Here is a 16,555-nt window from a genome sequence, read left to right as displayed (position 1 = left end):
AATAAGAACTGGTAAACAGTTAATGAAGCACAAGCATGTTATTATGTTTCAGGGTTTTAGGAGAAAGGTTTTTGCTAGACTGAATTTTATTGTCAAAGCTACTTTATTATTATTTGCATTTCTTACATGCTTGTTAGTTGAATTGCTTAATGGTCTTCCTTTAATGTGTTCTATGACGCAGCAATATCTGTAAAGTTAAATCGTATGTAACAAGTCTTATTTAAATTGTTTGTAAGCAGCTATTTACAATGTGAGCACTTATCATTGGTTTCTATAAAAATGTGAAAATAAATATATGATTTAATTATGCAGATACAATAAAGAGAAAACAAGTATACTCTTTCAAATGTTTTATTGAATATTTGTTTCCAAAACAGAGGTAAAAAAGGCACAATTTGTGGTCACTTTGTTAGCCTTCCGACCTCAAACATAAGGCCAGGTGATGTGACTAATGTATTTTTTATTCCAGACAGTTGCATTGCAACATTTGAGATAAAATCAAGTGCAGAAAAGCATACGATTTTATCAATTTATGAATACAAAACATGAATTAAAAAAGTCATAATTTACAAACAAACCCATGTTAGACAATACCAAAAAGTAGCAAAGCTTTTTATATAAACGTTTCATACTGAGCACCAATTATTTTGTTTACATTTGAGTTTCTTGCAGACGTAACTGCTTGCATGCATTGTTAGCCACCTAAGTACTAACAATCCAATGGCTTAAGCTTCAAAAAGTGATAAGGTGTGCTTTCCTTTTGTATAAACTGGAATCTTTGCATTAACCACGCTTTGTAAACAGCTTATAAATTGCCATGAAGTCACATAGATGTTTGGGAGTTTTCCTTGAAAATTGGAAATCAATTACAGCACCAAATGGTACTGTTAAATGTATCATTTAAGGTAAACCCTTTCAGAAATGTTGTACACCATTCGTTTTATCTCAGTGATGATAGTTGCTGATGCAATTAGCACCATATCGATGACAATGTCCTATTTTCAGAAATGCAAATCATACTTCATTAGATTGAAAGTGCTACATTTGTGCACCTTGCATTTCACCCTTTAGTCCTGAAGCAGCACTTCCCTAAACCATAAAAAACAGTTGCCTACTTCTAGACCTCCATTGTACTGTATGTATTGTTCTTATGGACAATCAAGTGACATTTCCAATTGAAACATTGACATTGTCTATTTTCTTATGGCTCAAGATCCAGGTCTTTAAAATCGTTCACAAAAAAGTTTCATTTAGAGCTTAATATTTCTTCAGTGTCCAAGTTTTTCCGGTTTTGCTGCAATTTGTCTTTGGATGGGTCTTGCGGGATGGCGGGTTTTTCTTACTCTCCTTCTTAATACTGGACCTGAAATAAACAGCATTGTATTTTGTGTAAGTACACTTCAAACTGCACAATACATCTTTTTTCCTAATTGACTCACTAACAGAACCTAATACCTAAAGTTATGACAGTACTTCAAGTAGCAGGGGGTTCATATTTCAAATTCAATGGTTTTGACACACACATAATCTACCCAGTTACAATAACAAAACATACAAGAGAAGTGTGTATGATTCAATTATTTCCAATATGTTGAAACTTCACATTAAATGAAATGTGTGAGTGGTGTTATTGACCAATTGTAGATAATTTACTAATTATTGCATTGCACTAAGTTGACATTCATGTCAGATTTTAAAATGCAAGCAGGATGTTCATATTAATGAATAAGACTGGGTGACAAAATACAAAATACAAAGTGAGATAGAGGGGTAGGATGGGAGAAAGAGAAAAAGAGAAAGACTAACTGGTATGCATGTTTTATAGGTTGTGTATTTTTGTAACATGTGCATACAATAAGGATATTAACAATAAGTGAAAGGAAAATTACAGTTCCTTGGTGTATTAGACCGAACTGAATACTGTATATAACACAATTCATCATGGCATTATTATAGGATGTGTTTCACCATTTGAGTGTAATACAAAATTGTTTGCTTTCATAAATCTTTTTAGTGACAATTTAGATGTGTAATTTTTCTGGGATCATTGCTCATGATGTTGAATGATTCAAGCTGAAAAATGGTAGCTCGTCGAAATGTGAATACTGCCAGCTTCCCTTTGATTCTTGGTAAAACCAATTGATGATGTGTTTAAACGTTAGAAAATGGTGGCTATTAATTTGTGCTAATCTGTTGCTGAAGGTTTTCTATGACATTTCAGATCTGTGTATCGGCTTTGGGTTGAGTAGATTTTTGCAAACCAAGCAGCATCCTGAACTCCTTTGGAAATGTAAAAGAATAAGGAACATATTTTTTGAGCACTGTATCTTCTAGCAAACATTTATATTCACTGTAGAAACTGTTGGACAAATGCATTCAAAAGAAATCTTAAAAGTGTGAGAAGAAAGCAAGAAGAGGGAAGTAACTAGGTAGTCAGGCACGGCACAATTAGACTACTAAATGAGTATGCAAGAGAGAAGGTGACTATTATTGAATTTCTGAATTCTATCTTGATAAGGCAGCACATTGAGCTCTTCACTGAGATATAAATGTATGTATGTGTGTTCATGGGTCCACACATATAAATATATATATGTATACATGTAAGTATATATACATATATATATTTAAAGCATCCTATACCTTGTATCCTTCTGCTGCTGGTTTGTACACTCCTGGCTTGTCCATCTAGAACAATAAAATAGGAATTATTAGCAGTTGTTTACTTTTATTGGGATTTATAGTTCTATGTTGTGCCCGTGGTCCTTAGTCTTATGATCTGGAATTATGACGGATGCGCATCTTTGGAAATGATAAATACATCCCTGTGTGGCGAAAAGTGTGTTGGAACACAAAACCTTCTTTGCAAATGCATCAGTGATGCTTAAAACTGGGCTACTACCTCTGTTCCGAAAAGAAAAAGAAAACACTGAATGCCAATGATTTTATCAACTATAACCTCATCATACACCTTCCTTTACTAAGCAAATCCTTGAAAGAGCTGTACGCAGTCAACATCAAGCACACATCGACAATAACAACCTCTTGCTGACCTGCAAATTTGGCTTTGGACACAGATGCAGATTAAGGCCTGCCATCATACACACGGTAGACAATTCTCTCTGCATCCTTAGTGATGAACACTCCTGGTACTTTTTGGACTATCAAAAGCATTCTACTTAGTGGGTAATCAAACCCTCATTGTCATACCCCACAACTTCATGGGGACTTGAGGGACTGATCACCAGTGTTTCACCTCATACAAAGAACAACAGATTGTCCAGATGCATAACTCCATATCACTGCAAAAACGTGTTACCTTTGGAATCCCAATAAAATCCATCTTCTCATCCTTGACCTTCACCCTATACAATGGAGCCTGTGGGACCCATCTTTGCTAGCCATAACATCCACATTCATCAATACACATATGATACTCAACTCTAACTCAAAATATCTTCCATCAAAGACATCTGGCACCTCAAGGCCTGCCTTACCCCGATACAGACCTGTATGTCCAGTGCATACCGCAAACGGAACCGCACCAAAACAGAATTCCTCCCCTCCTCCTCCCCAATAACACCAAACACGGCCAGATACACCAATGGCCATCCACCTTGAACATAGATATTGTCAATCCATGGCTCACACCATGTGACAAGTCCCTGGGATTTCACACTGACAGGTATCTCTAAATGTAAACAAATGCAATAAGGACAATTCAGACAGAGTTTAACCAACCAATTCTCTTGAGGAAAATGATGCCCTTTCTTCCAGACAAAACAATTTGATTCATGGTAAATGCCCACATGCTTTCTCACCTGGATATTGGAAATGCACTGCTCAGTGGCCTATCCTCCTCCACCCTGGCACCAATAATAAGCATCTTGTACTCTGGAGTGTGCCTGATCAAAGGCCTTTGCAAATCTTACATTTTACCCACACTTGTTGAAGTACATTATTTGCCCCTCAAGCATACATTGGCTTCAAGACCAGCTGCATCATTTACAAAGCTGTCACCTTGCATGTTCCTTCCTACCTGACAAACAAGGCCACCATCGCTGGTGGTCAATGCTCCACAAGAAGCCAGTATCTGACCAGAGTAGAGCTTTCCTGAGCTACTTCCCCAGGCTGTATCAACATTAGACTGACACCCACCATAATGAAATTCAAACAGGTGCTCAAGACTCCCCTTTTCAAGTAGCACTTTCTTCACAGACAATAACACCCCATCCCAGCCAGCCCCAGCCAATGCCACCTCACCTGTTATTACTGTTCCTGCTATCTAAATGTAATGTAAAACAGCCCTGTTGTAACCTTTCCCCGTAACTTTTAATCCTATTACATTCATATGAACGGTACTGTGATTTCTCTTGAAGCTAAGTCTGCCCTCAATAACTACACAAAATAAAGTAATAAAGAAATAGCAATCTGACAAGGTAAACCAAGATAATTTAGCAACTCTTATGTGCAAAGCAATGTAGGGTAGCTAAAGACAAAAGGTAATGAATGACCTTCCATTAGGCATGTAACTACTTTAATAAGTGTGCATTGCATTGGGAGATATTTACAAGCAACATCATTTCTACATGGAAAACAGTTTTTGAAAAACTTATATCATCAATCTTAAAATTATGACATGTCAGCCTTTAACTGACAATTATGCAGTCATATCAGCTTTAGCTTTTGAGATTGTCTAGCAAACATATTAGTGTCAATGTTTTTTTTCCAAAAGCGTGTTTTGAAAATGATTTAACTAATCGATTGTATTAACAAATATTGAATAGAATGAATAATAGATAGTGCTATTGCAGGTACAAGAGGTAAACTATTAATATGTAATGCATGTTGACTATTTTAGATGGTGGAGTCATCCTCAATTTAACAATTCTATATTTCTTTTAAATTGGAGTAACATTTCAATACAAAGCAAGTCAGCTTTACACTAAACATTGAATACAGATACTGTACAACTGCGAGCAGCAAAAGAGCATCACCTTCCAACTTATTTGAAGCATTCGATTTAAGTGATTCCAAAGTACTGCTTGCCAGCGACTTTATTTACAAAAGTGAAATTATTACTGCAAATGCCAGAACCACTCATTACAAGTGTGTGAATACATTTCGCATTTGATACAATGAAATGTATACTATTTAATATAAGAAAATGAACAACAGATGTATAGTATGTTTTTAGATACATTCCCACTGACACACCCACATACTTTCCCCTCTTAACAGTTTGATGTGTCTGTTACTTTTGTAGAAAATAGAGGTAACAGTGCATGGTTGTAGTATTGAAGATCGGGATAGTTCTTATGTAGCTACATGGTGTGCTAATTCCTAAATAAGAAGCATTCCATTATTGCTTCAAAGTACTTGTGCAATTATAACAATGGAATATTATCAAAAGGAAACAAGTTATCACAAATTGTTTCAGAGCTGTTGATATCATTGCATGTAAATTACTGAAGTCCAGTGACAGAACATTTGGTTTAACATACATGCCTAACGGAAATCACAAGAGTAAATAAGGGGCCAAAGAAATGGCAAATAATCTTAGTGAAGTCATAATGGAACTGTGTCCAAAATCATAATGTGATTGCAGGAAGCCTGCAAATTCGGTGCAAAACAAAATCAAGTGAAGATTTAATGGCATTGTAAGGGGAAAAGATCAGGTTTTTGAAAGTGAATGGCACTTTGCTTAAAGATTTTGAAACAACATAATACAACTCTGGAACTAGAGCCTCTTGGCCAAGGCAGAAGGCCATTTGTGCTCGGAGGATAACTTTAGAAAGTCAGTAGACACCTACCAGTTAAAGAGAGATTAAAATCATGGATAACTGATTGACTACTGATGAATAGTCATATGAAACTTTTGAGTTCAAAACAATTGCATAATATGGCTCAATAGGCGGCTGCTCCAAGAATTTTAATGAACATATTTTTAAAGGAGAATATAACATGAACATTAGCCATAGAAACGTAATTATGGGGAAACTAGAAGAAGGGGCAAAGTATAGAGATGCATAACAAAAGTGATGATTTGAAAACAAAATCATAGAAGTAGAAATTGAAGGCATCAGGAGAAATGCAGCCCTGTCTATCATCTTTGTGATACCAGAGTCAGAAAATAAATTGCAATGGCAAGTAACAACAATACCCTAGTGTGAGAACATCTTGCAAGAAAGGGTTAAATAGAAGTGGTAAATGTCAGTTTCTACCAAACAAAAGGGCATCATTGATGCATTAACATTAAATACATATTTGCTCCCATTATTATGATAATAGGAATTACAATTTCACAGACTACACTTCTTACTGCACACTGATCATGTTGTTGTGGTGACACTAGCTGGCACTAGCTGTCAGCCCTTATCATCGGGTAGTCATTGTTAGAAAGAGTTTGCTTTAAAGACTAGTGTGATGAAACAACATTACACATTATTTTTGAGTTTTCAAAGGTGCATATTAGTAGATGCTTTGGGCAAGTTTTAGGAGCAACCATTCTTTTAACAACTGATGAGTACACACTAAGAATATAGGACTGACAGTGTTCAGCCTGTATGTTTCCTTTGGATGAGTATGTGCACATGAGAATTGTTTTATTGTCTTTCAGTCAGTCAATTGATAGCAATACATATTAAAGATTAACAAGATGGTTGGAGTTGTTGTCAATTATGTGTTTATTTATTTATATTTATTGAAAATGTGTCCGGATGTAGCTCAGCGAGTTATGTACTCAGTTCTGGATACGGGGCTAGACGGAAGTTCACAAGATCCAAATGGGACAGGATTAATTCAGATTATAATAATTCTAATGCCAATAAGTAGTGTACCATTCTATTGTGATATCACAGCTGTTAGTAGTGGAATGAATATGGCATCAATCAATATTTAAAATGTGACATTATTATACAGGTTGAGGGATTTCATACCCTGCATCAGTAGCCATCAATTGTTCCCAAAATGGTAATTGGAGTTGGAAACAGGTAGTCAGTAAGAATATTTATTAGAAATGTGAGGCCACAGGCCAGTGGGGTTCACAGAAAGCAAAGGGTTCACAGAAAGCAAAGAAAAACCCAGTTCAGACAAATGTATTCAAAGATCATAACTGTAAAGAAGTAGAATGATGATGCCCATTGAGGATGCCACTAACATCTCAAACAAGAAAGTCAAATTTAAAGGTGGTTCAAAATACATGACTTGAATTTTGTTGTAGATATTGACTGTGGCATTGAAATGCTAACAATAATATGTCAATGTTTTATGGGGCCACATCATTGACTGGAATCCTACAAAATGGCCAGGTTATATATATGGAGGAAGAAAGGAAATATTTTCAGGTGGATTACATGCTCTAAAATAGGGCAGAAATTAATAGCGCGTAGGACCAACACTGGGTTCACAAAGGATAAAAGCAAGGAATTACAGGTAAAAAGAAAGCTGTCACAGATGCAAAAATCATCATCCCAGCAAAAGTGGCTAACATTAAAATGAAAAAAGTTTTTTTGGTGCTATTTAACAAAAATTAAGATGCTCAGGGATATGCACTAGAAGCAAAGATAACTGTTTTGTGATTCCATTTAATTCTGAAGTTATCATCATATAATAGTATGCTAAAATTGTAAAGAGTATAATTATTACATGATGTCATATATTTACATCACTGAGTTAACTTATTTTCAAATAAAATGGAACTAATAATGACAACCTTTCCTATTACCATTCGATTTTGAATTACTGTAGTTTGCTCCTTTATAGCTCTGAAAATAATCATTTAAGGAATATTTTGCGGCACCAGTTTTGTCATGATATGGTTTCTCACAGTAAGGAACATCAATGTTGTAACAAGAGCTGCTAAAACATGGATTTTAGATGACTGAAATGTACAGTAAGTAAAGGGGTGAAGTTATATGAAAGGATGTATAAATCAAAAGCAACTACAGTTCTGCTTTCAGTCCATGTCCCTCGTGTCCACTTTAAATCTCATCTTTGATAGGAGACCAAGGCTAACAGCATTAGGAATGTATGAGAAAATGTCAATTTCTTAATGCATTAGTGATTCATTATTTTCTGGATAGGTATGAGGGTGTCTCTCTTAAATGTATGTTTACATCTTACAGAATTGTCTACAATTAGAATAGTTGATGGTACTAGACATATAATGAGATCACTTTCCTGTTCTCATGTCAAAAATGAAACATAAACTTTAGTTAGAGATCATTTCTTAGCATGTTCTATTCAAAGCAGACCACCAACACTGTATTTGGATACATCCCTAAACCAGAGAAATACCTTAAAGTCATTGCAAATTGTTCTAGTTCAGGTCACTCAAGACAGACCCTAACCTCCGTAACACCTTACTGAATGGTTATATTCCTCAATGCATTCCACAGTAAATCCTTTGGAACCTCTGAACTATAGCTCATATCCAATCTTCTTTGGTTCATCAGGAGTTATTATTCTATTCAAGCAAATACTTATGTATTACTTATGAACAGTCATAATTATGCTAGTCAAAACAACACATTTCCAGGCATATTTTCAATGTTATGGTACATCAATGAAATGCAATACCTTTTCTTGTGGCATCATATTAACAGATAATCATTTGGAGTATAAGACAGAGGAGGAATGATACATTTTAAAAAAATTATTCTCAAGAAAAGGTTATACAGATTGAGTATGATGTTAGAATGTTTAATAGATGCATTCAAACATTGTATTTATTGAAGACACTTGTTAATCAATCCGTTGATCAAAGTTATCAGAAAGAAAAAAAAAACATCTGTTCAACATGCCTTACTTATTAAATTTCATTGTAGGAATGAATATTCATTTCATGATTGTTGCAACATTCAAATTCATAAATTGGTTTAGTTATATTCATGTTTTTGGAAAGGTTATTAATTGGCAAATAGTGTTTGAAAACACGTAACGTTTGGAATGAATATTCATTGCTCACCAATATTTCTGTTAAGCCGGTTTTGTTTTAAAAACTGAAATGATGCAAACGAATCAGTAATTTTCTATATGTATTTTTTAATGTTCTGTCAATAATTGTATTTATCAATTTTTAACTGATAATTGAGTTTCATTTTCCCATACTCAACAAATGTGTAAGTCGCCAATAATGTTAGATTTCAATTTCAGTCTTTAAAACAGAAAAGAGCAACTTAGAATTGAGGTATCCACCACCAGAACCTGTTATAATGTATGAGGTTAGTTGTTCCAGCGCACTCACTAACCTCCCTGGAGAAGCCGTTTGAGTTCTTCTTCATCAAGTGAGTGAATATCACCTTCAAACTTTGTGACCTTGGTAACTTCTGATAGAATACATGTGCATAGCATCAATTGTTTTGTTATCAATGCAATGAACATAAGACATCGGCATTCATTAAATGGTGTGGATGTTCTACTTGCATAATGTGATTTAACCCCACTTCTTTCTTGATGCCACTCGGAAGCTATTCCTATTTGTTTACCAACCCACAGGTCTGTACACATTCTGAATCTGCAAAGCATAACGCAAATAACACATTACAAAACGATTTCCCATAAAACTGTATGAAGACTATACACAGAGGTGTTCACTGCACTAACTTCAAACCTATAATGTTATCCTGTAATGCAGTATGGCCTAATAAAGTGTGATATTGCCTGGATGAAAGTATGACCTAAGGCAAAGATGATGGTGATGGCTTGTGCAGGGCAAAGATTTCAAGTGATAGTAACCTGTGCCAAAGTCTATGAGGCAATACGCCTACTCATGTGGTGATGACATTATGCTACAAACACTAAAAATAGATGGACGCATGCATGGCCCATAAAAGATGTCCTATCTCTCTTGCTATCCTGTCTGGAAGCAAGACAGAGTAGGGTGGGATATATGCATTTCACGGGAGGAACATCTGAAGCAGAGTAAGAGCAATAAGGGCAGAGAAAGCACACACACAAACCACAATGTGCGTGTTTGTGTTTGTGTGTGTGTTATCTCAGTGCCCTGTACATGAAGGATCTGGTCTTCTGGTAGTGCACCATTCTATAAATTAATATAAAAGTCAATTTATATTTTGTGCAAATTTCAATTTGGCAGACAGAATACATTTTTTCATCTTTGAGTCTATTTTTTCTTTAACCGGTTTCTATAATGTGTATATGGTCATCCCATTGCATAAATGAATACACCTAAAAAGAATCATGTGTATATCTATATATGCCAAATTATATTCCTCTTCATGTGTTAGATATCATAAGTGATTTAGCATTCCGCAATATACTTGTTTTAAGTCAGGCCCTGCATTAACTGAAAATATATATTACTAACATACAATAGCCCAAAACTAGAACATACATTGTTATGAAGCTTTATAAAGCTTGGTATATGATTGTATGTAAAATGTGTGAAAAGAGGCTACCAAGTTGAGTGTGACTGCATCTCCTTGAACGAGATGTGGCAAAGGTCACGTGTCCAGTTTTCAATAGGTTGCACCAGGGCAAATGCGTACATTACAGCTGCCATCCTCATCAAAGGAGGCATTTTCCATTAAATTTGTTATACAGTGCAGTATTCATACTTTCTGTACAATGGAACGTTGTTCATTCTCTAGTTTCATGAATATCTATCCTATGTCTTATAATTTTGTTTCCATATTCTACAATTTGGCATTTCACGCAAATGTTCCCTAAAGTTAAGAGAAGTTATTATTTCATTCTCCAGCTGAGACCAATAAATGTAATCATTAAATAAAATATATTCATGGTTCCTCAAAGTTCTACTGTCTGTTTAATACTTCAAAGTATTGTATGTGTCTGATTGAGTTCAACAGCACATTTTGGTCAAGTTCAGGTTTTATAACCTATATTTCAAAGGTGTCTTTCTTGTCCTAAACTGTTTTCATGTATCTGCGAATGTGCTTCTGCAAAGCGGGTGTGCAAAAAAATAGAATCCACAATATGTAATACCCCCTTGGATGTTTTGTGTTGTGGCTGTGAGCTGTCCCTGTAACCTGCCTTTTTATTAGCGGGCCCTGCTCCCCATACTAACCTGATTCAAGCAATTTCTTTAGACTAGCTTCATCAAATTCTGATCCATCACCTGTTGACACTCTGGTGATTGTGAATTCAGGACCTACATTAAATCCGTAAAAGTCAAGTCAAAGTAAGAACACAGACAGGCTGCAGGGTTGACTTTCAGCGGATTTAGAGTTCTTCTCGGAAAATATAAGCAAACACTTCTGTACAAGAGATCATCCATCAAAACATGAGCGTGACACTAGACAAGTAGACATATGTTACATTAACATTGCCTGACGGAGGTCAATTTCGAATACCCTTTCCAAAGAACATTTAAACAATGCATGACTTCTGCACATTTTCACAGTTGGTCTGGTGTAACTTGGCGTTATAGGTTTTGTGTTTCAAGCCTTCCAACATAGGTTTTGTCTGTAAACCTAGTCACATATCTTAACAACGACGGTGAAAGTGAACTCTGCAGACACTGGAATACAGGTAAAATCTACTTGGGAGTGCCAGCATAGCTGATAACATGGGGACGTTGTGAAAAGGAGCATTTGTGGGTCCGAAATATAGGCCGATTCCATACTTTATGAAATTGAACCACGCCCTATAGATTTTTGCAAAAGAAAATTTAACGAACATGACACAAATGCAACATCTAACCCTAATATTTTGGACTGAAGGGGGACAGTATTGCAGCATGCTTGTATCACAAAAACCACAAACCACATTTTCCCAGAATAATGTTTACGTTTGGGGTTGCTTTCTCATGGTCACATTGTGGTGGGTACTGCTGAGTATATATTTTTTACCATCACATACTATGTGTTGATTTAACTTAAAACTAATGAAACCATCAGCGCATAGGAGGAAACACTGTGGATATAGGCCTGACACGGCACATTCTATTCACAGTGAGTGAGGCCACACAATACATCTGCAAATATACCACATCAAGTTGCCACTTCGTCCCTATACCTTCGTACCATTAAAACATAATGAGACGCATCCAAAAACTGACGACGGACCCTGCCATGCCGATGCCTTTTCTATTTATTGTTGGCGGCTCAGCTTCTATACATACGTTTGGTTGACCTTTTGAGGAGTTGTAAATAGGTAAAGACCTGCAGGTAAATGTTCTGGGGCCAATACTGACTTCATGCTGAGGTGGGAATTTGGGTATGGTATATTTCCATGCGCATCGGTAGATTTCTGCTGGACTTGCAGCCCAGTTTACATTTGCAGCATATCATGGGACAATGCAGATGTACTATGACTATGCATTAGGTAAAAGGTTCTATGCTCCCCACATTGCACTGATGCCCCTAGTACATAGGCACAGCAGACATTGTGCTCGGGTACCATTTGCATTTTCTTTGTCCCACGAGATAATGCTCACCTACAGATTGGACTGTGGCTGGTAGGAAAGGAGTACATGTGCCTGTATTACGTCTGCATGACTAACTACAAGATGGAACCCATCCGTGGATGGGAATGTGTATCCTACTTCTATGGTGTGCACCATGAGCATGTGTACTATTGGTATCCACTTGGGAGCGGACTGGTGACGTGGATGAACCAGGTTTCTTTCTCTTTTCCTACCATGTATAAAAGAAACATCACGCATCAATGGAAGGAGGTATCTTGACAAGTGGAAATAAGTGTCTCGTAGGTCATGCATTCTGTGAAAGGCTGATCTGTGGATCTTATTTTGAGCAAGAAGGCCACCATAGTGGTAACAATGTTTCTTATGTGTTAGGCATATTTGTCCTTTCATCGGCTCCTTTGAAAAACAGATGCCTGAGGTGGTATCCCTAAAAAACCCACAGAGGCACTGGGACTAGAAGTTTAATGGAGTTTTCATGCCTCTACTGCTCCTTGGGAAGAAACGTGGCCTTTGTTTAAGTAGATGTCTTGGCACATATTCCTCCAAATGAGCATTCACATGGATTACATAGTCTGGTTGTTGTCGATAACATATATTAAACATATTTTACTTCTTTGCCCAGAACCAAAAATCATCAGGCAATACATTTCTAAGAATGTGCTGAATTATTGAATTAATATCTCTATCAGAATCTGTGAGTTTTAATTTCTGATGCTCATGGCAAGCTATTGCTTGAATAATGCAAGCAGGCTACTACACCCACACTGAGGTAAAGCATTAGATCACATTTTGTTTTGTGAGTGGAGGAATCTGGACAGAGTTGCACTTTTCGGAAGTATGGATGCATGATTGCACTTGGGGGATCAGGTGGAAAATGAGGTAATGGGGTCTTTTGACCACGCACCTTTTAATGCTTGTCAAAAAGACTGAATAATATAGACATCATTTAAAGCCTGCCCCTCGCTATGCGCAACAGCATCAGCCAGAACTAGGATGTTGAAGCTGCCGGCTGCAGTCTTCAGACACGGTAGGTGTCTGTGTGTGGGAAGCAAGCAGTGGGATTGTGTGTGTGACGGTGAGCAAGGGATGCAGCAATCATGGGAACAGAGGACACAGGATTTGTTAGGCTGCAACCAGCATTGAGGGATGGGTGAGGCGGCTGGGTGGGAAGTCACTTTACCTAGGGTTAAGGGGTTGTATGTCCCATGTATCATGTTCTGGCTGTTTGAGTTGGGTGAACCCCCCCGATTTTGATAGAAATATGCCTGTTGAAGACTGTACAGAATTGGGCAATAAAAAGCAATAGTTTTGGTGTGTGGCCTGCAGCGGGTGGGTTTGTGACATAGAACTACTAAGAACTCTCCAGCACAGCATAATAGAAAACTGTATCTAACCTGTCATCCTTCTAAAGTGGTGGCAAAAGACTAGAGGCTGTGCTAACAATATGATGCTGTGAAAGGATGAGTGCAAGGTGTCACCATACATGTTGGAATTGTGAAATCGTGTTCTCTAAGCAGGAAACAGTCTTTCATACTACAATGATCAAAGTAACTATTATTAAACAGAGTTTGCAATACCATAAGCAGAGTAGCAGGACTGTTTCTAATGTTTTGAATTTCACAACCATTTGGTGTTGTCTTTTCTGTCATTGGTGCCTTAAACCAAATATATAAATACAGGCCATTCATATGGACAGGCCTGATGCAGAATGAAACATGATCCAGCCTGCTATAAAGTTCTTACCCTTCATGTGCTGAAGTTGCAAACCCTTTTGAGCTGTGTACACTATACCAAAAGTTAGAAGTTGGCAGTAGATGTCTTACTCGGCAGTCAGTTAGTCATTAGTGGAAAGGAACTGCTTTTACAAGTGCTATTACTTCAGTACTTGTTTATGCCCACTAGTCATTCAGTGTAAAATGTATTAGTCTCTCAAAAGGTCTTAGAGTTGATTGCACCATACAGAGCCACACATACTAGCACACCCGCTTCCCGATTGTAACCTTAGCAATTCAAGCAGTTGTTGAACTGTTATTCATCCATGTCAGTGATTTTTTAAAATTATTTTAAAAAATTCAATATCCTGATCAAACAATTCATATACATAAGTTAAAATGTATGTTTACATTGTTCACATTTTCATTGGTGGTATACGTAAACATCTTACGTTATTTTTTTGCATGCACATTTGTGGCAGTTGTGAAACCGGTGGTATACTTGTTACTCTGCAAGGTTATTCTTAATGTATATATTGTAGGCCGTATCTGATTGTGTGTAATATGTTAGACCTGGACAAGGACTTCCTACATTTTGTAACCATGGGAATCTCAATATTATTACATTGGACGCCATTAGAAATACTAATCAAGCACTTTACCTTGAATTATTCTTTCTTCAGTGAATCCACCTTCATTCAGACCAATCTGATCACCATCAATGACTTTGGTGAATGTCTTAACAATGGGCTCTGCGGTAAAATAATTGTATTACATAATCAAATAAAGCAGAGAAAATACCCAGAATGGATAATAATATGCTTTCACAAGTTCTTCATTTGGTAAGTGCCTATTTGCAAAACAAAATTGATTACTTCAACTTACATCATAGGACTGTTTTTTATCAATTAATAGGAAAAGTTAAACATTCAGGGTGTTATCATTGTTGGTGTTAAAAAAGCCCAGAAATACTACTCTTCATTCTCACAATACTGCAAAATAAAAACCACCAAATAAAATCATTATTCTTTCTTGACAACAATATTTCTCAGTACTTCAAAAATATCTACACACATCATAATGAAGGTGACCAGATGCAACAACATAAACTGTGCTTCAAACCAGTTGTACGTAAACTCAATTGATCTTATTCTATTAAATTTCGTGTGCATGAATTCTAATTGTTTCACTGTTATAATAGTCATACTGAGTGTGGTAAATCACACTGCTCATGTTTGTAGCCTATGAACTGGCAATGTCTCAACTTGCAGGCAAGCATATCATTGTTTTTATACAAGCCCAAAGGAGTTGTTGCCATGTTAAATTGTTCAATTTAAACTGTTTATGATAGGCTTTCAATGATGTTCACAATTGTACACTGAAAGACCTTCACACAAATATAATGATTTAACAAAATGCACAAGCAGGGTATATTTAAAATCCATGATTGTGACAGATTTAATTTTGAAGGAGTTATATATGAGTGACTAATGATTTGAATTATAGGAACATTCAACACAAAATGTGTTATTCCAATTTGGTCACCTCCATAGATCACTCTCGTCCTGTGAGTCTCGCCTTCATTAAACATTTTGAAATCTGGTTCACCTTCAATCACCCTAGTTACTTTCGTTATTATGGGCTCTGAAATATATTTTTACAAGAGATGAGAACGTTATGATTTGGAATGTTCTGTTATTTACAGCAGTCTAGGCAAACAACAGTCGATGTCTAAGAAAATAACCTGTATCATTGATTCTACTATATGCAAGAACACACTTTAAAACAATAAATAGATGATGCTCAAATATCTGTCACTCTGTATACAATGGGGCTTATCATTCCCCAGAGGAAATAACATAAAGCAAGTACATTTGGAGTGTTAGACTATCATGCACCTCGGAAATTACAAATGGAAATATTGTAAATTATGAAAAGAGATGCATATTAAAGATCGTAATCACAAAGGCAGAAGCTTATAACATATTTTGAGAGCTAAGTATTATGATCCCTGCACAGTCCCATCAAACATCTGAAATGCATTGTTGATCCAAATAGTTCAGAGATTAAATGCACCATTGAAAGGTCTGAGACTTCCTGTACATTTTATTTGTTCACTAACTAACCAGTTTAGATTCACAACCTCCTCCATATGGATCATTAAATGAAATAATTCCCTTGCTGTCCTCTTTACAAAACCTATCTTTCATCCCTTGACCTCTCCCAATCTTTTAAGTATAACATACTATACCCTGTGCTCTAAAAATTAAGTATCAAAGAGCTTCCACATGTCAAATAAGTACAGCAAGGATGAACATTAGATTCCAAAATAGGGCCAGGTTCATAAACTTCTTCTCTCCTCTATAATATTCCTGCCCACTTTTGGATGCCATGGTGTCTGCCTGCTGACGTCATCCACCTCAACAATAATTTG

General features: G+C 36.4%; 1 protein-coding gene across 16 annotated transcripts in view; it reads right to left on the bottom strand.

Annotated features, from left to right (window-relative positions):
- Nucleotides 1–335: 335 nt before the first annotated feature.
- The window catches only part of POSTN (periostin), a 106,753-nt gene continuing 90,533 nt past the window's right edge, over nt 336–16,555 (bottom strand). For 2 of the 16 annotated variants that reach the window (XM_069640500.1, XM_069640502.1), the window contains 5 exons: nt 14,784–14,873; nt 11,051–11,134; nt 9,252–9,329; nt 2,644–2,688; nt 336–1,363 (listed from right to left, as the gene is read on the bottom strand). In XM_069640500.1, the coding sequence (XP_069496601.1) occupies nt 1,269–1,363; nt 2,644–2,688; nt 9,252–9,329; nt 11,051–11,134; nt 14,784–14,873 (392 nt within the window). In that variant the 3' untranslated portion in view covers nt 336–1,268. The remainder of the gene's footprint in view (nt 1,364–2,643; nt 2,689–9,251; nt 9,330–11,050; nt 11,135–14,783; nt 14,874–16,555) is intronic. The other 14 variants (XM_069640501.1, XM_069640506.1, XM_069640504.1 and 11 more) reach the window with 7 other exon arrangements.

The sequence above is a fragment of the Ambystoma mexicanum genome, chromosome 7q (genome assembly GCF_040938575.1).
Source record: "Ambystoma mexicanum isolate Mex_15411 chromosome 7q, UKY_AmexF1_1, whole genome shotgun sequence".
NCBI lineage: Eukaryota > Metazoa > Chordata > Amphibia > Caudata > Ambystomatidae > Ambystoma > Ambystoma mexicanum.
The sequence above is the reverse complement of the archived record's forward strand: the minus strand, read 5'-3'. Positions and strand labels throughout refer to the sequence as shown.